A 23,793-nucleotide genomic window follows, 5' to 3' on the forward strand; every position below is an offset into this window, starting at 1 on the left:
GAGTGACTCAGAACGTTTACCATCCTCCAACCTGGAAAGTGCTTAACTCCATGCCACAGCCTGATCAAAGCTTTTAGTTCACGGTATTGTTGGCACAGCCTTGTACCTTACCAATGTTTTCATGGCTCAATAAATATAAACCCTTCACATAACTATGTGATGTAACAAATCGAGCAAAGTAGGGGGAAATACATTTAATTGTTAAATGTACATACACGGTGGTGCTGAAATAATTGCTGTTGACATTAAGCCATATTATCAAACTTATCAAAGCCAACTCTGAATTGTTAATCACTTATTTTATTAATGATCAGAGATTGCACAAAGTCATTCTCATTGTTGTTCTCATTGTTGTTCTCATTGTTGTTCTCTCCCTTTTGGAGAACACAGAAACTCAAACAAAATCTGAAGCTTACACTGATAAGCCAATAAAAATTATACGATATTAAAATTACTGATACTTTGTAAGTTAGTGATTCATGTTATAAAATTCTGCCTATATACTGGTTGGATGGTTTATATTTCATGGTTTGCACCAGGATAATGCCCGAGCTGACTATTAATTTTCTTTTTTTTTTTTAATAAATTTTATTTTTATTAGCAGTACAGTAAATCACATTAATACATTGCATATATCTTATTACATTATGTTGTACCACTTCATTTTTTGAGCTTTAAAAGAGAAAGAAATAAAAGAAGTAAGAAAAGTAAGCAAGAATCGTGAAGGTGCAGGAAAGTGTTGGGAGAAAAGAACCCCTTAGGGAAGGAATTAGAGAAGGAAGCAAAGAAAATAATTAAGACCCTAGAAAGAAAGGAAAAAAAAGGAAAAAAGGAAAATCAGTCGCTCTATTGTAAAACAAAACTCCGCAAAAAAGGATCTACCAACCATGTTTTTATTAAAAATGTATTAATTTTCTTTGTCCTCCATCTTCAGTGCCCAGTTTATCATCCTAATGTTCAATTCATAGATGACTCAATTTGATTTGGTATTGCCAGTTTGAGAGCCATTTTTTAAAATCAATGTTTAGATTGGATTGCCTTTTAAGTATGTTTCAATGTAAACAGTTAATGCAATATGTATACCTAAATTCAAGAAATTACATGTGTAACGCTAACTGGCTTTTCAAATCAAGTGCAGCCACATAGTTTAGCAAGTCATTTAGCTTGATTTCTTTAAATCGTAACATTAGCACTAGAGTTCATCGTAGCAAGTTGACAGTTCATTTCATTTTGGATCCAATAAAGTCTCAGAGGAAGAATAACGGCTTCTGCAGATCCAAGGTGACGCAGTGCACTTTTCATCAAAGCCTTCCTCACAAGTGCTGTCAATAGCGAAAAAAACAGAAAGATTGGCACTGACCTCGAAGAGGACTGAAAACCTCAGGAGAATTACAGTGAAAGGACATAGAAATGTCAGAAGAATTTACCGTGGCCTTGAATACGAACCATTATTGAAGACTGGCTTCAAGCTGAAGAAATATTGAATCACAACTATTATTATTGCAACAAAATATAGAGTTGATTTAAGTGCAATTCTTGAAAAAAGAGATTACACCTTCAGTGATTCTCCGCTGAGATAAAATCAGGGAATTGTTGGCGTACCAAAGAGTAAATGTGGAATATAATTTGAAGTAATAAGTAGGGGGAATGGTGTAAGTAGGCTACATTTACAAGCTGAGAAAAGTCTATGCAATTGAACAGGGCAGTGGTTTGAGCCAAATCCAGTAGGTTGGGCTGAATCTTAATTGCCAAAAAATGGTGGGTTAGGTTAGTATCAGATACTGAAATCCAGAACATCAAAGTGGGGACAAAGTATGCTTGTAGTCTGAAGTGTCTCGACCCGAAACGTCACCCATTCATTCTCTCCAGAGATGCTGCCTGGCCCGCTGAGTTGCTCCAGCATTTTGTGTCTATCTTCAGTTGGAGGTTGTAGGAGGTATGGGTCCTTGCTGAGGTAGGAGTTGATATGCATCATAACCAAACTCTCAAAGGACTTCATCAACATGGACGTTTGTGCCTAATGGGCCTGTCCCACTTAGACGACTTTTTAGGCGAATGCAGGAGACTATGCAGTCGCCACATGTTCGCAGGTGGTTGCCAGGGAGTCGCCTTCATGGTCGTGAGGAGTTCCCGCATTCTGGGAACTAGCCAGCCTCATTATAGTCGCCGCAACATGTTGAAAAATTAGCAGAGACTAGAATGAAGCCGCCATGGAGAGCAGCAAGAATTCTCGAGCCGCAGGTGGGTCGCTAGGAGGTCCTAGTAGGTTGCCAGGAGGTCGCAGGTTCTCGTAGGTTCTAGCCGGTGCTGACCGGTGAATTTCATCGGCTCATTGGGAAAAAAAACGTAAGCAGTTTTCAGAACCAAGGATAACCGACCGGTAATGTTAATGTCTGCCGAGCTTCACAGCCGTGTATCTCTGGTTTCTTAAAAGTTGTCTCCATTCCTCCTCCCTCCTTCTCCCCCCTCTGCCCCCCCCCCCCCCTTTTAAAAGACTTACCGTACACTGTGCTTTAGCCGTCTTAATTACAATGCCAACCTTGGGTTTGCACCATGGGAATTTCACTCAGACAGCACTCCTCACGCTTGACATGTCCCCCACCTGCATAACGTGCTGGTTAAGGAAGTGATGTGTGTGTGTGTGTGTTCAACTCTCACAGTCGCCGTTCCAGTTGCCAGTTTTTCAGGCGACTGCTGGCAACTTGACAGTCGCCTGAAAAACCGCCTAAGTGGGACAGGCCCATAATGGTCAGTAGTCATTTAAGCAAGTCACCTACTCCTCTTGTTAGATGAGTGGCTTGATGCATTAGTTGTGATCTATATCTAAGAAGGATTGTTTTCTATAGGCCCTTTAACTCACTTAACATAGAAACATAGAAAATAGGTGCAGGAGTAGGCCATTCGGCCCTTCGAGCCTGCACCGCCATTCAATCTGATCATGGCTGATCATCCAACTCAGTATCCCGTACCTGCCTTCTCTCCATACCCCCTGATCCCTTTAGCCACCAGGGCCACATCTAACTCCCTCTTAAATATAGCCAATGAACTGGCCTCAACTACCTTCTGTGGCAGAGAATTCCAGAGATTCACCACTCTCTGTGTGAAAAATTTTTTCCCTCATCTCGGTCCTAAAAGATTTCCCCCTTATCCTTAAACTGTGACCCCTTGTTCTGGACTTCCCCAACATTGGGAACAATCTTCCTGCATCTAGCCTGTCCAACCCCTTAAGAATTTTGTGAGTTTCTATAAGATCCCCCCTCAATCTTCTAAATTCTAGCGAGTACAAGCCGAGTCTATCCAGTCTTTCTTCATATGAAAGTCCTGACATCCCAGGAATCAGTCTGGTGAACCTTCTCTGTACTCCCTCTATGGCAAGAATGTCCTTCCTCAGATTAGGAGACCAAAACTGTACGCAATACTCCAGGTGTGGTCTCACCAAGACCCTGTACAACTGCAGTAGAACCTCCATGCTCCTATACTCAAATCCTTTTGCTATGAATGCTAACATACCATTTGCTTTCTTCACTGCCTGCTGCACCTGCATGCCTGCTTTGAATGATTGGTGTACCATGACACCCAGGTCTCGTTGCATCTCCCCTTTTCCTAATCGGCCACCATTCAGATAATAGTCTGCTTTCCTGTTTTTGCCACATTTATCCACATTATACTGCATCTGCCATGCATTTGCCCACTCACCTAGCCTATCCAAGTCACCTTCCAGCCTCCTAGCATCCTCCTCACAGCTAACACTGCCCCCCAGCTTTGTGTCATCCGCAAACTTGGAGATGTTGCATTCAAGTCCCTCGTCCAAATCATTAATATATATTGTCAATAGCTGGGGTCCCAGCACTGAGCCTTGCGGTACCCCACTAGTCACTGCCTGCCATTGTGAAAAGGACCCGTTTACTCCTACTCTTTGCTTCCTGTCTGCCAGCCAGTTCTCTATCCACATCAATACTGAACCCCCAATACCGTGTGCTTTAAGTTTGCATACTAATCTCTTATGTGGGACCTTGTCGAAAGCCTTCTGAAAGTCCAGATATAACACATCCACTGGTTTTCCCTTATCCACTCTACTAGTTACATCCTCGAAAAATTCTATAAGATTCGTCAGAAATGATTTACCTTTCATGAATCCATGCTGACTTTGTCCAGTGATTTCACCACTTTCCAAATGTGCTGCTATCCCATCTTTAATAACTGATTCTAGCAGTTTCCCCTACCGATGTTAGACTAACTGGTCTGTAATTCCCCGTTTTCTCTCCCCCTCCCTTCTTAAAAAGTGGGGTTACATTAGCTACCCTCCAATCCTCAGGAACTACTCCAGAATCTAAAGAGTTTTGAAAAATTATCACTAATGCATTCACTATTTCTGGGGCTACTTCCTTAAGTACTCTGGGATGCAGCCTATCTGGCCCTGGGGATTTATCGGCCTTTAATCCATTCAATTTACCTAACACCACTTCTCGGCTAACACTTATCATACATCGCCTGGCAGTCAACAATTATTTGCCTATTTGCTTCAGCAGCCCCCACCTCTGACCACCATCACTGTTCCAACCACCATTGGTATCCAATTACTGTCACTGCCTTCCCTGACTATAATATGATTTCTCCTGAGTACCACGAGACATTTGGTTTCCCTAGAATGTAGATTGAAAGGGAAAGTGCACACATTGAGTTTCACATCCCAGGCCCTCTGTGACTTTGTGGTGCTAATCCATGGAAGAGCCTGGGCACGTTCATTATCCAACCGCATCCACATCAAGAATGCAGAGACAAGCTTTCAGAAAGCAGGCGAGGCCTGCTTCAGTGTTACTTAAAAGAGACACGAGAGCCTGCCGATACTGAAATCCTGAGCAAAAGTGTTGGAACAACTCAACCGGTCCGGCAGCATCTGTGGCAGGAAATGAACAGACAATGATTCGGGTCGGGATTTTCTTCACAGTAACGATCAGTTTCGTTACTTTATTTTAGGGATACAGTGCAGAAACATGCCCATCTGCGCCTACCAGCGATCCCCAAACACTAGCACTATCCTATGCACTAGGTGCAATTTACAATTTTTATCGAAGTCAAATTAACCTACAAACCTGTAGGTCTTTGGAGTGTGGGAGGAAACCTGAACACCCTTGGGAAAATCCATGCGGCCATGGGGAGAACGTACAAACTCCGTACAACAGCACCCATAGTCAAGATCACACCGGGGACTCTGGCGCTGTAATGCAGCAACTCTTCCACCATGCTGCTTTCTTGATGATATTTGTTCCAAAGAACGTGAATCTTTCAAAATCTCTACTTCGTCACCATCAATGTAGGGGTGTGTGTACAGCTTTGCTTCCTGAAATTCTTTAGAAGGGTCCCAATCCAGAATGTCGTCTGTCTATTTCCTTCCACAGAGCTGGCTGAACCACTGAGTTCCTCCAGCACTTTGTGTTTTACTTAAAGGAGAAAAGGACCTGCATAGTGGGAGGTGGAGACCACTTTGAGAACATTCCCTGGGATAGTCCTCTTCAATTAAGAGAGTTAAACAAAACATTGTCTCTCTTCAGGTCCCCAGCCACCCATTTACAGAAATTGAACCAGAAACCCCCCTGAAATAATGGCAAATCAAGTATATTATAAGACTAGGGAACTTTATCTAACTAGTGAAGAAAATTAACTGGAGAAATTACCGAGTCAAAAGCCGAAGAAACCCTTATCAAGATCTATTCAAGTATAAAAGTATGAATTAAATAGAGCTCTTTATACTATTCAAGTATAAAAATATGTTAGATAGACCTCTTAGGGATAGCGGAGTTAAGGGATATGGAGCGAAGGCTGGAACGGGGTACTGATTGTGGATGATCAGCCATGATCACATTGAATGGGAGTGCTGGCTCGAAGGGCCAAATGGCCTACTCATGCACCCATTATCTACTGTCTATTCTCTAAAATTAAATTAAATCCTACCCACAATGAACACCGCTCAATTGAATCTGGCCTGATCCTGAGGATTTAAGTTATTTTTAATACCAGACATGCTCCAACATATTTTGTGAGAACTGCAAGGGTCAGGATGAGTGGCTAGACGAGAATTCCCTGGTCCTTCTCGCCCACAACCTCGATTTTTAAAAGAGGTGCCAGCAAAAAAAAGAGATGCGTTGGCTTTGGTCATGCAAACGTCCAAAGCATTTTACAGCTAATGAAATATGTACTTCTGAAGCATATTCAGGGTGGCAATGGAATGAATATGGCAGTAAATTAGTACATGGTAAATATTCACAGGCAACGGTAGGATGACTACCAAATAATTTGTCTCCAGATGTGTTGAGGAACATAAATCAGAAACTCTTCCACTGTAATATTTTGCAATTAAAAGTTTGCAGCTATAATTGTTGCCTGTTACATTGATTGCTAATGTTGCCAAAGGAAATAATCGTGTGGTAATGTTGCTTTACAAAGTACAGTGGTAATATGTTTAATATGAAATGCCCTTGAGTTTAATCACGTTATCTAGATTACTCATTATTTTTCTAATTTTCGTTTGACCTCCTTGGAGCCCTCCATGGCTTGAGGAGATGAGATAACCAGTTGCTTGCCAACATGTTTTCTAGATGTTGTATATTCAATATTTTAGTCATATGTTTGTATGTACTATATATAAGCCAAAATTCCTATTTTAATTCATCACAGATTTCCTCACAATAACTATTATATATTTTAATCCCCCACTGTAAATACTGCATCTCGGCCTCAATCCATCCACAGAACTTTATTGTTTTGGTTTGGCAATGCTTTATCCAAACAAGAGATAAACATATTTTCAAAAGTAGCAGTTGTAATGAGGTGGACCATCGTCATAGATACATCGGAATCAATGATCCTGACCACTGATACAGTGTGGAAACAGGCCCTTGCCCACACCGGCCAACAATGTCCCAGCTATACTAGTCCCACTTGGCTGCGCTTGGTCCATATCCCCCCAAACCTGTCCTATCCATGTATCTGTCTAACTGTTACTTAAACGATGGGATAGTCCCAGCCTCAACTACCTCCTCTGGCAGCTTGTTCCATACACCCACCATCCTTTGCGTGAAAAAGTTACCCCTTGGATTCCTATTAAATCTTTTCTCCGTCACTTTGAACCTATGTCCTCTGGTCCTCAATTCCCCTACTCTGGACAAGAGACTCTGCATCTACCCGATCTATTCCTCTCATGATTTTGTACACCTCAATAAGATCTCACCCCTCATGCTCCTGCGATCCATGGAATAAAGACCCAGCCTACTCAACCTCTCTCTATAGCTCACACCCTCTAGTCTGGCAACATCCTCGTAAATCTTTTCTGAACCCTTTCAAGCTTGGCAATATCTTTCCTGTAACATGGTGCCCAGAACTGAACACAATATTCTAAATGCCGTCTCACCAACATCTTATACAACTGCAACATGACCTCCCAACTTCTATACTCAATACTCTGACTGATGAAGGCCAAAGTGCCAAAAGGCTTTTTGGCCTCCTTATCCACCTGTGACTCGACCTTCAAAGAACCATGTACCTGTGGTCCTAGATCCCTCTGGTCTACAACACTACCCAGAGGCCTACCATTTACTGTGTAGGTCCTGCCTTTGTTCAACATCCCAAAATGCAACACCTCACACTTCTCTGTATTAAATTCCATCAACCATTCCTCTGTCCACCTGGCCAATCGATCCAGATCCTGCTGCAATCATTCACAACCATCTTCACTATCTGCAAAACCACTAACTTTTGTATTATCAGCAAACTTGCAAATCTTGCTCTGTAGGTTCTCATCCAAATCATTGATGTAGATGACAAACAATAACAGGCCCAGCACTGAACCCTGAGGCACACCACTAGTCACAGGCCGCCAGTCCGAGAAGCAACCTTCCACTATCACCCTCTCCTTCCTTCCATGGAGCCAATTTGTTATCCATTCAGCTATCTCCCCTTGGATTCCATGCGATCTAACCTTCCAGAGCAGCCTACCATGCGGAACCTTGTTGAATGCCTCACTGAAATCCAATTACACATCTACAGCTCTGCCCTCATCAACCTTTTTGGTCACGTCTTCAAAAAATTCAATCAGATTTGTGAGACACGACCTCCCATGTACAAAGCTCTGCTGACTATCCCTCATAGGCCCTTGCCCATCCAAATGCCTGTATAACTTATCCATCAGAATACTCTCTAGTATTCCAACTCCAGATGTTAAGCTCACCGGCCTATAGTTCCCAGCATTTTACCTGCAGCCCTTCATGAAAAGAAGCACGCATTTGCCACCTCCAGTCTTTCGACACCTCTCCTGTCTTTAAGGACGACTCGTAAATTTCAACCAGGGCTCCCGCAATTTTCTCTCTAGATTCCCGCAATGTCCTTGGATATATCTGATCAGGCCCTGGAGATTTTGTCTACCTTCATACACGACAGTATCTTCAGTACTTCTTCGATGGTAATACTGACTGCTCTCAAGACACTTCAATTGACTGCCGCAAGTTCCTCCGTCCTACTGCCTTTCTCCTCGGTAAATACAGAGGAGAAATACTCATTGAGGACTTTGCCCATCTCCTGTGGCTGCACACAGAGGTGACCGCTTTGATTCCTGAGAGGTCCCAATCTCTCTCGAGTCACCCTTTCCCTCCTTCTCTATCTATCTAGGTACTAATTAAAGTATTGTCTTATTTGTCTGTCTGTCTGTGAGATCAAGGAACTACGCCAAAACAGTACACAATAGCGCAAACATTTTTGCAGAAACTTACTCAGCTTTTTCCCGTGGTCGTTCGTATCAAGTTTCTTCACATTTGATGTTATGTTTTACAAGAAATGTAACATTTTTAAACTTAAAAACTCAAGATTTTGGAATAAAGGGGGGGACCTACGCCAAAACGGTACACGGTAGCGCATACATTTTCGCATCACCTTACGCACCTTTGTCCCATGGTCGTTTCTGTCAGGTTTCCTTCAGATTTGATGTTATATTTCACAAGTTATTGATATTTAAATGTTTCAAAAAGCCAAATTCTCAGAATAACTGTTGCTATGCTATGAGAGGTTTCTGACAGTTGTAGGGATGATGCCACAATGGCATCTCACAGTGGCCCTTCACTCTAAAGGGGACGAACATATCCTGATTTTTGACAGCACACTTCTAAAAACATTCAACTTGGCCGATGTTCCTTTTCCCTCAAATAACCTCCTCCAGTCAACTTGAGCGAGACCTTCTTTCATACCCTCAAAGTTCGTCTATGTTGATTTGAACATGGAAGGGAAGGATGACAAGACAATGAAGATACTGCTTATGTACCTAGTTGGACCGCAAGGGAGAGAGCTCTACCAAACGCTAGAGACACGGACGCCGGAGGGCAACGTACAAGAAGTTACGCTAGAGCAGGCTCTCGATGCTTTTGAACAGCATTGTCAACCCTTGAAGAATGAGACCATCAACAGGTATAGATTCTTTACGAGGAGCCAAGAAAGAGGGGAGACATTTGATTTGTTTTGACTTGTGATTTGCAGCTCATTGCGGTTTCAAAGAGTTGAAGGATTCACTGATGCGTGATAGAATAATATGCAGGACATGAGATGACATGCTGTGGGAGAGACTTCTCCGTGAAACCTCACATGACTTAGAAAAGTGTGTGAAAGCATGCCAGGCTTCAGCGCTTCAAGGCCAGAGTTGATGGCCTGGTAGGTAACCAACTACAAGAGTTTTGTGCAGTGAGACAAGAGGGGAAAAGATACCAGCCAATCATACAGTGCAAATACTGCGGATACAAACTTGAGAGGAAGAAGGAGAAATATCCGGCACATGGCCGGGAGTGTTTCAAATGCCATAAGAATGGTCATTTCGCATCGCAATGCACGGAAAAGGTGGTGCAACAGAAGAACCAGAAGAAAGAAAAGAAAGGGAAAAAAACCTGTGCATGCAGTGGAGGAAGTGGAGAGTTCCAGTGATGAGTATGATGACAGTCAAGAGGATGATGAAATTCACACAATGGAACTGCAACCAGAAGCAGTAAAAGCAGAGAGTGTGCACAGTGTGGAGTCTTTGCGATCATGATGCTGAAAGGGAAGGAAGTAAAAGTGGACAGTGGAGCCACATGTAACATCATTCACAAGATGTATGCAAAGGATGTGGATGAAACCAAGCGAGGTGAGACTAGTGAACTCAAAGAATGGAAGGAAATTCAAAGTAAAGTTTGTGGTCCTGGAGGCAGACTGCATTCCAATCCTGGGAAGCAGGGCAGCCCAGCAGATGGAGCTCATCTCAGTGTGTAAAGAGAACATAATGACATTGAATGGCAGTGAAATCCCTCTGAGCAAGGAAAGACTGATGGCTGAGTATGCTCATGTGTTTGAAGGGACATGTAAATTTGGGGGCAAGTACCATCTGCAGGTAGATGACAGCATAACGCCGGTGATCCATCCACCACGAAGAGTCCCTGTAGCCTGATGGAGTAAGCTGAAAGAAGAGTTAGGCAGACCAACAGGAGCTGAAATAATTGCCCGAGTAGAGACCCACACTCAATGGGTATCCAGCCTTGCGTGTGTAGAAAAGCCCAATTGAAAGTTGAGAGTGTGGTTAGACCCGAGGGATCTGAACAAGGGGCTGAAAAGAAGTCATTACCCAATGACGACGATCGAAGATGTCCTCACAGATCTGAATGACGCCAAGGTCTTTAGCACGTTTGACGCCAAGAATGGGCTTTGGCATGTGGCACTGGATGATGAGAGTTCTCAGCTTACGACATTTAACACACCATATGGCAGATGTAGATGGAGACGCATGCCATTTGGTCTGTCCATGCCCCCTGAAGAGTTCCAGCGATGACATTACCAAGTGTTGGAAGGCCTGGAAGGAGTGAGGTCTGTTGCTGACGACATCTTAGTGTTTGGAAAGGAAAAACTGCACAGGAAGCAGAAAGAGACCATGACAGGAAGGTCAGAGCTCTGATAGAGAGATGTCGTGACAGAAACCAGAAGCTGAACGTAGAGGTGAAGGAAGTCACTTTCATAGGACATAAAGTCTCTGCTGCAGGACTGAAACCAGATCCAAGGAAGGTAGAAGCAGTGCTACAGGTGCCTAACCGCAGTGCCCGCAGCCGCCTCAACGCCGTGTCACTCACTCGACCTCCACGCAGCTCCCACTTCTGGTTTGGTCGCGCTTGCCGCATGCCGTACGGCTCAAGTGACCACGTTAGGTCGTGCTTGCCGCATGCAGGTCGCATGCCCGTGGGACAGGCCCTTCAGTGAAATAAGATGCGATGGAAGAAATTTAATTTATTGCGAAACGTAACGTGCCTGTACATATGTGTTTGTAAACAAAGGGGGATGTAATGGGAATAGCGCCATCTGTGGTGCAGTACCGATGATGCAATACCCATGAGGCAGTAGCCAAGATGGATCCTGAATTAGCTGAATGGCTGAACCCAAGGCTCGAGTGTAAAGCCTCTGTTAATTAGTTGTGAAGCTGTAATGGAACAGTTTACAGTTAGGAAACACAATATTAAAACACCCCAGTTGAGCATTTTAACACGTGGACCATCTCCGTCCCTCTCCATAACTATTTTAAACCTAATCGAACTGTGACCATTGGTCCCAAAAGGCTCCTCCACAAACACTTCTATAACTTGCCCTTCCCAATTTCCCAATACTAGATCTAGCGTTGCCCTCTCATGTGTGGGGGCCTCTACATGTTGCTTAAGAAAACTCTCCTGAACACTTTTGAGGAATTGCACCCTATTTAAACCCTTCACACTATGATTTTCCAGTCTATATTGGGAAAGTGAAAATCCGCTATTACAACAGCCTTATTTGACCTGCAGCTGTCTGCAATCTCCCGGCATATTTGTTCTTCTAATTCCTGTTGACCATCCGGGGGTCTGTAGTCCACACCCAACAAGTTGAACATCCCTTTCTTGTTCCTCCGCTCCCCCCACATAGCCTCACTAGACGAACCATCCATAATGTCACTTCTGATCACTGCCGTGATATTCTCCTTAACCAACAATGCAACCCCTCCTCTTTTTCCCTCACCCATGTCTCTCCTAAAGCTCCTGTACCTCGGAACATTAACCAAGTTTCAGTCATGGCTGCAACGTCCCAGTCGCACGTACCTATCCACGCCCTAAGTTCATCTGCCTTACCCGTCAGGCCCCTTGCATTAAAATTTGTGCAGTTTAAACCAACCCTCCTTCCTCGCTCTCCGCCTTTCACCTGCCTATTCTGTCCACTAACTTGTCCCACACCACCCTCCGTACCAAATTCTAGCCTCTCACGTGCCTCTGCCCTGTACGAGATCCCACCCCGCTGCCACTCTAGTTTAAACCCTCCCGTGTAGCATTAGCAAACCTTCCCTCTAGGATGTTGGTCCCACTCCAGTTAAGGTGCAACCCATGCCTTTTGTACAGGTCACGCCCTGCCCCTTGCACCAACCCCTTAGCCCACATTCATTTCCCCTATCTTCCTGTTCTTACCTTTACTAGCACGAGGTACTGGAAGCAATCCTGAGATCACCACCAAGCTGGTCCTGCTTTTCAGTCTTATACCCAATTCCGTAAACTCGTGTTGCAGAACCTCCTTCCTCTTACTACCTATGTCGTTCGTGCCAACATGCACAACAACCTCCGGCTGCTCCCCCTCACTCTTGAGGATGCCGTGCCATCGCTCTGAGACTCTGAGGTCCTGAACCCTGGGGCCAGCAAGGCAACATACCATCCTGGAGATCTCGCCTGCTGCCACAGAATCTCCTGTCCGCACCTCTGTCTATCAAGCCCCCACCACTTTGGTTCTGCCTGACGTCACTCTTCCCCGTTGAGCCTCAGCACCAGGGTGTAGTCCAGGTTCATTCAGGAGCCCACACCACTTTGCTCTTCCTGTATCCTCGGTGTGACAACCTCACTGTAGGTCTTGTCCAGGAAACTCTTGTTTTCCTGGATGGTCCTGATGTCATGCAGCTGCTGCTCCAGTTCCCTAACATGTTCATCCAGGAGCTGCACCTGGACACAATTTATAGAATTGCAGATGTTTTTCATGCAATTCTATTGCATTTGGTTAAACCTCCCCGTGTGAAGTTTAGCTCAGTACAATGTGATTTGAGCAAAATAGTCAATCTTAAAAGGTACACAAAAAAGCTGGAGAAACTCAGCGGGTGCAGCAGCATCTATGGAGCGAAGAAAATAGGCAACGTTTCGGGCCGAAACCCTTCTTCAGACGGTGTAAATCTTAAAATCCTTGTTAAAGTTTTAGTATGGAAGCATCTTGAGCAATCTGCCACATTTAAAGAATGTTTTCAAGGGCAATCCGTGACCTTTTTAACTGAGATCTGAATTTTAAAATATTTACTTGATAAAAGGCCTATTATTTTAGTGCAAAGTTCGGTGCTATGATCATAAGTCCTTAATGCAATGTAATTTTATTGTTGCAGTTCTAAGCTTCCCATTGGTTTTGTCATTTAATCAAAAACGGCTGTTCTTTAAGCCTGCAGATAATCCACTGTTGTAGATGTGACTAGAATATGCAAACAGTTTACAATGCTTGACTCCAGAAGGTTTCAGACATGAATTTAGAATTTGATCTGATAATAGGAAGATTCCAAAATTTTTGGAAATATTCAAAAGAAAAACGTCAATGCCATTATCACGCCAAAGTGTCCCATGTCACATGAGGAGTTAGGGTAAAAGATATGCTCGCCTAGGTAGGTTTTAAAGAATGTTTCAAAAGAGGAAAGACAGCTGGAAAGATCGAGAGATTTAGAGAGAAGATTTCAGAGCATCGGAACTTGGTAACTGAAGAGGTGCCTGAATAATAGATAATAGACAATTGATGCAGGAGTAGGCCATTTGGCCCTTCAAGCCAGCACCGCCATTCAATGTGATCATCCCCAATCAATACCCCGTTCCAGCCTTCTCCCCATATCCCCTGACTCCGCTATTTTTAAGAGCCCTATCTAGCTCTCTCTTGAAAGCATCCAGAGAACCTGTCTCCACCGTCCTCTGAGGCAGAGAATTCCACAGGCTCACAACTCTCTGTGATAAAAAGTGTTTTCTCCCAATAGACCACATTAGAAGTACAGGGATATCCTGGAGAGTTTAAATCTGAAGGGGATTATTTGGATGGGGAAGGCAAAAGCATGAAAGGATGCTAAAATATAGATGAGAAATTTAATATTAATATATTGCTTAGCCAGGAATCATTATGGTTTAACAAGCAGAGGTAATTGTGAACGGTGTGAAATCGGACAAAGGTGTTGGGGTTTTGGATGCCGTCAGATGTACAGAGAATAAACAATGAAAATGAAGAATTAATGAAGATCAATCAAGAAGTCACCAAAGATTTCAGCTGCAGATGAGCTGGACAAACGATCAGCATTGAGCAATTTTAAGGAGGTGGAACATTTTACCAATTTGTAGCCCAGAGCTCAGAACAGTTTTGACACCAAAGCTGTCAAATGTGACAGGCAGATTTAATGATATTTCCAACATTCCTCCCTATTGGCGTTGTAACTCCGGTCTCTCCCAACCTCATAGAACAGTGGTAGGTTTTTAGTACATTTTCAGTTTGCTAGTACTAGTGAGTCAAAGCCACTTTTTAATACGTTATAGAGTCATTTCTAGGGTTTGATTGAAACTTTTAGAATGCCATTAAATTCTGATATAATGGAATTAGTAAATAACAAAATTCTTTGAACGTTACAGTGATCCTCAAAATATTTGGATAAAGTCAGTGTAATACGGAACACTTAATGACATTTCTTTTTTTTAGTTTATTTTGCTGCAAATGGATTGCTCATTTAGCAAAATTTCAATTTAATAACCTTCAGGGTTTTTCCTATTGATTAATGCAGGCATATTATTGCTAGTGAATTGCATAGTTTACATTTTATTAATTTCCTTTGAGAATTGTAATGGGACAATTGTTACAAAACCTACCATCAGCGGCGCTGCAAATCTGCCACTGCCTGTGCGTGCGATTCCGGAGGCTTTGGAGGCGATTCCGGAGGCTTTGGGGGGGGGGGGGGGGGGGGAATTAAATGCAGGTTTGTATTGGGTGTCGGAGAGGGATTTCCTCGGGCTGCAAGCTGTTGAAGAAAAATCGTTCGCGCTTCTGTTCCTGTTTTTTTTTTAATTTGCTGGACGATTGCATCGCTGCATTGAAGTTAAACGCGACTTCTAATGCCTTCAACATCACGGATCACAATATCAGGACAAAACAAAAGGTATGTTGTTTATTTCACATATTATCTTGCTTTCTGGTGTGACTTCATTTTAATCTAATGACACGAAAAATGTTATTTAGGCCCCCATACGAATCTGCCATGTCTTGTCTGCCGATATGGGCTTAAAATATATGGCAACAGCAACATTCCAATCGATCACATTCCAGAAACATCCACTCTCAAGGTAATCAAATTCATTGTTTTTTTGCACAATCATGTCACAAGAACATCTAAATCATCAATATTTTCATACTAAATATTCACAGTACAGTTTTAGTCAGATGCATTGTGCAAAAAACTAATGATTTTGATTATCTTGAGAGTGGATGTTTCTGGATTAATTTATGGAAATTAAACGTTAAATTCCTTCCATATGGCATATAAATTCATGATAAAGTGAGATTTAAAAATCGTTATATTGTGAATTCTTGTGTGAACGGGATCAGTTTGTTATTTGTTATTTGGATACTTAGGCTACTTTAAAAAAATTGCCTTTTCTTAAAAAATTGATAGATGTCTTTATCTAGTAATTGCATTTAGATTCATTTAATTGATTAGATTGATGAATATGATTTTTTTAAAAAGTTGTTTTGGATAATTACTATTTGTTTTAGCGTTTAACTTTATCATTGCTACCTTTTTTCTATAACTGCAAATATTAACTTGTTTCTGTTAATGCTGTTCAGTGTTTTTTTCCTTTACATTTCAAACAGATGTTTCTGAAGAAGAAATGCAAAATTGTCAATCCAAATGCCCAGCAAAAGAGACTGATTTAGACAGCATTCGCAGAGATTATCCGAATTTGGACTACTCCAAATGTGATGATCTACAGGACATGGGAAAGTAGTGGGCAGAAAGGCATGTCATGCGTGGTTTAAAGAGCAAAAACTTGTAGTTTACAATGCCAAAATTGAAAAGTTGTGGAAAAACAAGGTGTACAAAGTTACTTATTAGTTACAATCTGAGGAGTATGATGATGCTACTGATTATGATATGCCAATGTACCAGCTAGCAACTGATCTTCTCCATAAAGACTTGGTCTTTTGCTAGAAATTGTAATTTCTTTACCTGTTGCAGACTTACAGCATATAATACAATAATATTAAAGTTCTGATCTTGAGAATATCACATTTTTGAATTTTCAAGGCAGTCTGGGTGTTTATTATTATTTCTGTCACAACGGTCAATTTTGCAATTAGCTATAATTAAGTAACTAACTAATTCTATGCTTAAATTTCAGGTCATCCAAGTAAGATGTTTCATATTTGTTTCAGAATGCTTCAATCTATAATAACTGAAAATGTCATTCAGTTCTCTTAATTTTTAAGAAAGTTATGGGCTTTTGACTGTCCTCAATCACAGCTTTTATGTTAAGTCAATGGAAAAGCAATAGGGAACAAGCTCCTCATTTCTGAGTATGAAAATGGCCATAACTTTTTTAATACTGAAGATATGAAAGTGAATTAGCGGTCAAATTAGTTATTTTTATGCTTTATCTGATGGGATAAATTACAGGCTTGATTTTTTAAATCTCAAAATTATGTAACATTCCTAACAATGGTATAATCAACTTTAAATTGCTGTTCAGTTTTGGATCCTGAAGGAATAGGTGAAAAATAAATCTGATCTTTGGACAATAATTTATAGTTGTAAAATGCTTTTATATAAACATTTGTGTTGTCTAATACATTCTGTTTTTATTTTCTCACAGGTTAATGAGATTTACCACGATGAGTCTCTGGGAGCTCACGTCAATGTTGTGCTGGTGCGAATAATCATGCTGAGTTATGGAAAGGTAATTGAAAATCTCTTTCTAACTGAGCATTTATGTCGCCTTCAGTAGAGAAGAAATTATCTATTTTTATGGTCCCTATAAATCAGCGAGTTATTTTCATACTTGGAAGCTAGGAGTCTCTTCACAATTGCCAGTGGGGGGATTCACGGCATTACAGACGCTCTGAAGGTCATCTTGGTCGGGGGTTGGTGGAACAAGAGTGTTAAATATGTTTCATTGTCTTATGTACCACAACGGGACAATGAAATTCTTACTTACTGCTACTTTCCAAGTCTATTAACACAATAAACAACAAATAAATATACAATAATCAGCCTTCTTTGCGCGTTTGAGGCAGCAGAAGTCCGCAGCAGGGTGATGCCATCCGCTTCGACATCTGTAGGTCCCACCCTAAAAAGGGCGCATGCCCTTGGCTCCAAGCTGCGGCACTGCTGCTGTCTCTGTTTGTTGCCGTATGCCTGACTGAGGTCAGTTGACAGAGCTCACCACGGGGAGGTCGGCAACATGAGCCCTACAATAATCAGTAAAACTTTAATAAGAAAAAAACAGGCCATAATAAAGCAAAACTGAATGTTTTGTGACTACGAAGAGCCACTTTTTCATGACAGTTACATGGATAAAAAAGTTTAGAGGTTTAGAGGGATATGGGCCAAATGCGGGTAGGTTGGACCGGTGTAGATGGGGTGCCTTAGTTGGCATAGGCAAGCTAGGGTGAAGGGCTTGTTTCCATGCCCTTTGACTATGATTCTTTAGGGGCTGTCCCACTTGGGTGACCTAATCTGCGAGTTAAGAAGAGTGTCCTCGATCTTCAAGCTCGAGGGCACTCACCTGGAAAGCCTCGAGCTGGATCGACCGTCAGCATTGAAACCGCGAGCTGGATCAACCGACCGCACACACACAAACATATCGCAAAGAAGGGGGCCAGGGAAAGCGGGGGAGCGCTGTCTGAAATTCACACCCACGAGGAAGTGGAGGGTAAACGGCTGCCACAGTAACGGTAAGTCCTTTAGAGAGCGCGGAGGGGAGGGGGAGGCGGAAAGGAGGGGAAGGGAAGAGAAGGGGAGAGAGAAAGGGAGAGAGAAGGGGAGGGAAGGGGAGGCGAAGGAGTGGAGACACTTTTAAGAAGTATAATAAAGTTTAGCAGGCATTTTAACTACCGGTAGGTTTTCCTTGGTCCTGAAAACTCCAATGAGCCAATTAAAATGCCCGGTCAGCGAAGGAGATTGGCTATGGTTGCCCTCGACTGCCTGTAACTAAATAGCGACCCCACTCCACTGCACTACGAGTTCAAAAGAACCATGCCGACTAAATTTTACTCGCGGAAAATTTTTCAACATGCTGAAACATTTTCCGCGACCTAGACTGCGGGGTGACCTTATATAAGTGTCTAAAATAATAAGAGACATAGTTAAGGTGACTGCACATAGACTTCTTCCCATGGAAGGGGATTCAGAAACTAGAGGGCATAGATTTATAGTGAGAAAGAATTAAAAGAGAACTGAGAGGTAAATTTTTCACACAGAGGGTGGTGTGTAAATGGAGTGAGCTGCCAGAGAAAATAGTTGGAGCAGGTATAACAAAAATATTTAAATGCATTTGAACAGGTACATGCATATAAAGGTTTAGAAGGGTATGGGCAAATAGGACTAGCTTAGTTAGGCCATCTGGGTCAGCCTGGATGAGTTGGACCAGAGAGCCTGTTTCCATGCTTTAAGATTCTTTAACTCAAATTCCCTTAGCACATATGCCTTGGAGATGAAAGTCATGTACAAGAGGAATTCAGGCCCAGAAAACCCCAATCAACTTTACAGAGGCTTGTAGTTTGACCTGGATATAACTGCAATAGCACTCCAATCTGGAGATAACCCATTTCCTTCTGGTTGGCACTGAACAAGATCACTAAAAGGTGCTTGAATTTGTAAGCCCATATTTCCTAACTTTTCATCAGCTCCCAATTAATTCAAAGTTTATTGATTGCCTTATTATACATCGATTTAATTGGCATATTTATATTGTCACTATTTTAATTGATATTCTGGTAAAGCTTTGAAATGCTTAATTATTGTCAACTTCCCAGTGAATTGTTAGAGAATGTTCCACTGTTTAAATATTGTATTTTTGGTAGAAACCAAAGTCCCTGAAATTCAAGCATGAAGCTGCAAATGTTTTTCAGCGGTTTGCAACTGTAAATTGATCTTCCCTGCAGTGAACACAATATTGACCATTTCCAGTCATTTTACATTTCTCCAGAAATTGAACTTGGTACTTCAAGGTGTGAGTTACCATTGTAACCCTGATGGATTTCAAATCATCCATGCACAGGATTATGTCATCCCCCAGGGAACAGTATCTTTGAAGTTTAATGATGCAGTTTCGACCATGCTGTCCCTGAAAGTCCAATCAGTGAGCATAACAAGGCTCACTTGGAAAGCTGCACTGGATCGTAACTCTTCTCAAAGTGTGCCCCATGAAACAGAGGATTACAATGTCTCTCACCAACTCCTTAGCAGAGTATCCAAACTTTAATGCTCCTCCACCATCACCATCTCATCCTCACCCCATTTCCGGCGGCATGGTGGCGCAGCGGTAGAGTTGTTGCCTTACAGCACTTGCAGTGCCGGAGACCTGGGTTCGATCCCGACTACGGGTGCTGTCCATCTGGAGTTTGTACGTTCTCCCCGTGACCACATGGGTTCTCTCCAAGATCTTCAGTTTCTTCCCACACTCTAAAGACGTGCAGTTTTGCTGGTTAATTGGCTTGGTATAAATGTAATTTGTCTCTACTGTGTGTAGGATAGGGTTAATGTACGGGGATCGCTGGTCGGTGCGGATTTGGTGGGCCAAAGGGCCTGTTTCCGCGCTGTAGTAGTAGTAGGCCCCCCTCGGTCATGACTGACCATGGGTGATGCATCCTAGTTGTTGGCTGCTTGCTCAAAACCTCGGCTAGAGCAGCGTCGCTTGTGACAGAAGAGACCAATACGGGAGTGACAGTCTCTGTCGCAAAGGTCACATTTGTGTGTGATCTCAGTTTCCGCGCTGTATCTCTAAACTAAACTGGAAATCTCCACACAACCTCCCATAATTACAGGCACAGTTGGAACCCTGGCTTTTTCCCATTAATGACAATGCCTGTTCAGTTGCTGTTGGTGCCAGTAGATAAAATGATCACCGGTGTCTTCACACTTCAATTCAATTCACACTTTGGCTGCATTTTAATGTCTAGGTTAAGAAATCTTAATTATCCATTAATAAATATAGTTGTGAAGAAAAATGTCAACAATTATTAACAAATATTGTTGGAAATTCTTCAGCTCTTTAAATGCTTTATTGCATAAGGGTTAAAAAATGGCCCTGCTGATGGATACCTGTACTAGGCAGTCAAATAAATTAAATGAATTAAATACGGCAATCAAAAGCAGTCAAATAAATTAAATGATTCCCCTGCTACTTTCAGCAAGTTTCTTTTAGATTGGCATGAACATCTAATGGAGATCCTGATACTTCCACCTGGTGTAATTTTTGGTCTCGGTTCTTTTTCTCCACGGTCAGTGTTAGAAATGAAAATAACATGTTTTTTCTTGGTGCAGCCTTGATAAAATCTGAAAAAAATCCAAACGCTTGGTTTTTTGCAGTTCAAAAATTAAAATGGCATATGGACGGTTTCCAAATCATTTCCATGAAAGAGATTCAGCAAATCCTCCATCTGGTATTTTGGATCATATCATATTCCGCTTTTAGTCATTCCGAATCCCTTTTTCCAAATGTGATGCAATGCCTGTTGAATGCAGCCACATTTATCGTCTCTGGATTTTTCAAGCCAGACAACTTCTGAGCTCCCACCAGCTAAGCTGGGAAGCTTAGATATCTTTAGGAATGTAATGAGCATCCCATACCATGGCTGGATTTTAGGGGAAACGTGATATTTTAAGTTGACAGAATGATGTTCACAGTTTTGAACCTTGTACTAGCACTGAGCTGAAAGGAGTTTATTCTCCCATTTAGGCGGCACAGTGGCGCAGCGGGTAGAGCTGCTGCCGCACAGCGCCAGAGATCCTGGTTTGATCCTGACTACATGTGCTCTCTGTGCGGTGTTTGTACGTTCTCCCTGTGACCACAAGGAATTTCCCCTTGTGCTTCGGTTTCCTCCCACTTTCCAGGTTTGTAGGTTAATTAACATGGAACCTTGCCCTTCATGCCCTTAGTGCATAGGATGCGAAAGATGAGATAACAGCGTAGACTCAGTGGGCTGAAGGGCAAGGTTCCATGCTATATCTTTAAACTAAACTGAACTCCCAGAAGAGAAATTCAGGGCTTAGCATTCTCGAATGATTTCAGTAACAAGAAATAAGAGAAATTGATAAAATATATCCATAACTCCATATGCTCATCCCTAAATTCTCCCAATAAATATTTAAAATACACCGCATTTTCTATAAACTTCCCCGACTTATTTATTTTCAAGACGTTTCCGTTTGCTGCAATGTATTAAGGCAGTGGTAGTACTTCAACAACGCCTTGGTCCGTGGGCAGAGACTATGCCAACAAAGTACTTCCTCAATTTCCTTTCTGGTGCACCAGGAAACGTGTGGGCAGCTGTGTGCATTATACAAAATCCTCCATCCATTTCTTCCAACAATGTGCTTGACTCACCAAAGAAAAAGACACTTGTGGAATGTGTTCTTTTTTTTTGGGTAGTTTTAAGGATACATGTCTCGAAATTGGACCACGGACTGCTATGTGTGTGCTATTTGATCCCATTCCAATGAAAAATAAAAGGTGAATGAAAATCTGGGACTTGCAGCATGGATCGCGAAATCTGTGATTTCCGTTCCAGGACCTCACCTTGGCTCTGATGAATAACATGTGAGGAATTGCGGGCGTGCAGTGGTGTTCAATGACGAGCAACCCACATCTGGATCCCACGCCCAGCTTCAATGGCCCACACCATCCATCCACACGCTATTCTTGTATAGTCAGCTTCTACTTGGCTTAAAGGAGACCTTCCAAAGCAGGTCTCAAGCCCAGCACTGAAAACCTGACCCAGGTGGGTCCTCTTCAAGTTGCTTACTTACCCTGCTCTCCCCCCACAACTCTCATGGTAGGAGACCCCATATCTTCAAACTCTCACTTGTGCCCAACAACCACCCTCACCCTCTGCCCACACCCACCCCAACCTGATCTGACAGTACCCCCCGAAAGTCAAATGCTCCCCCACAATCACTAACCCCCCCACCACTGACTGCCAATGGCAGCTATCTCCCTCAGTCTTCTAACACAGCCATGCTGAACAATTGTGGCACCCTGACTCACCGAACATTACCTTTGACTTGCAGTTACAGAATCTCTTCTATGATTTAAGTGGGGGGGGGCTACCATCGACTCCACAGTCAAAAAGGCACAACAGAGGATGTGCTTCCTACGACAGCTGAGAAAGCACAATCTGCCACAGGCAATGATGGTCCAATTCTATACGGCCATCGTAGAATCTGTCCTCACCTTCTCCATCATGGTCTGGTTTGGCTCAGCCACCAAGCACGACACCCAGAGGCTGCAGCGAATCGTCCGATCTTCTGAGAAGGTTATTGGCTGCAACCTTCCCTCCATTGACAAACTGTACACTGCAAGGGCCAGGAAGCGAGCGGGTAAGATCATCTCTGACCCCTCTCACCCTGGCCACAAACTCTTTGAATCACTTCCCTCTGGAAGGCGACTCCGGACTGTCAAAGCTGCCACAGCCAGACATAAAAACAGCTTTTTTTCCACGAGTAGTAGCTTTACTCAATAACCAAAAATCTGGAGCCTCCTTTTGCTCTGGTATTTTGTTTGGTCCACATGTTTGATCAATGGTGTTTTATTATTAATGTTTAGTGTTTTATGTGTCATTCGTAACTGTCACTGTATGTCATGTTGTCACTTGTGGGCAGAGCATCAAGGCAAATTCGTTGTATGTGAATACTTGGCCAATAAACGTATTCAATCATTCATTCATTCATGCATTCATCCATTCATCCATTCATTCATTCATTCATTCCAATCCTAACTCCCATCCACACATCCTAACCTACAATCACTGTACCAACACCCTAATACTATAGATAGTTGGCGGCTTACAGCTGCCTCAGTTCCCTTTCATTTTATCACCCTCCACCACCCTCCCTGTTCCCCACATTTCCTGGGCCCTGCACTTACTTGACTTACTTACTTTGAAAGCATTGCACATGAGGTGCACAAAAGAGAGATCACATCAATTTTGCGCTCTTTGCCAAAATTAGGAATATAATCATTGGACCTTCAAAGGGTTCCAAAGATTTAACAGAAAATTATTACTATATCACTGTTTGTGTGGGAAAATGCCCTGATATTTTCCCTGTAGAAATGTCCATTCTCTGAAAGCAAAGATCAGGAAGGAGTGCAGGCCTCAAACCTCTATTCTCCACATCCTCGCGATGTAGAGTTGAGTTTGTTGTGTCTTTGAAAGGTGTGGCCCATTTATTCTAAGCCAACATGTTAGGAGAGATGTTCCCAATCCTTTAAGTTCCTTTTCAGCCTGGAATGTTCAAACATGAACAAGCCAAGAATCTAAGCAAGAAGCCAAAATAGGTCATAAAGTGTTCAGTTAAAGAATTTGGGCCATCCCACCCATTGCTGGTCTCGAAACTTGCAGACTATTTTTCTATGAATCATTCAATTAGATTCAGGTTGTTTTACATCTATCAATTTGAAGCCTGTACATTCTTGCCCAAAATAAAACTAACATTCATTCGAAAATTTGGATTAA

At 42.5% G+C, this 23,793-nt stretch overlaps 1 protein-coding gene across 1 annotated transcript in view; it reads left to right on the forward strand.

Moving 5' to 3' along the window:
* LOC129701736 (A disintegrin and metalloproteinase with thrombospondin motifs 2-like) overlaps positions 1-23,793 on the forward strand; it is a 213,758-nt gene that overhangs the window by 128,599 nt on the left and 61,366 nt on the right. The window contains exon 5 of the mRNA XM_055643129.1: positions 16,932-17,015. Coding sequence (XP_055499104.1) covers positions 16,932-17,015 — 84 coding nt within the window. The remainder of the gene's footprint in view (positions 1-16,931; positions 17,016-23,793) is intronic.

Source organism: Leucoraja erinacea, chromosome 11, assembly GCF_028641065.1.
Source record: "Leucoraja erinacea ecotype New England chromosome 11, Leri_hhj_1, whole genome shotgun sequence".
Lineage (NCBI taxonomy): Eukaryota > Metazoa > Chordata > Chondrichthyes > Rajiformes > Rajidae > Leucoraja > Leucoraja erinaceus.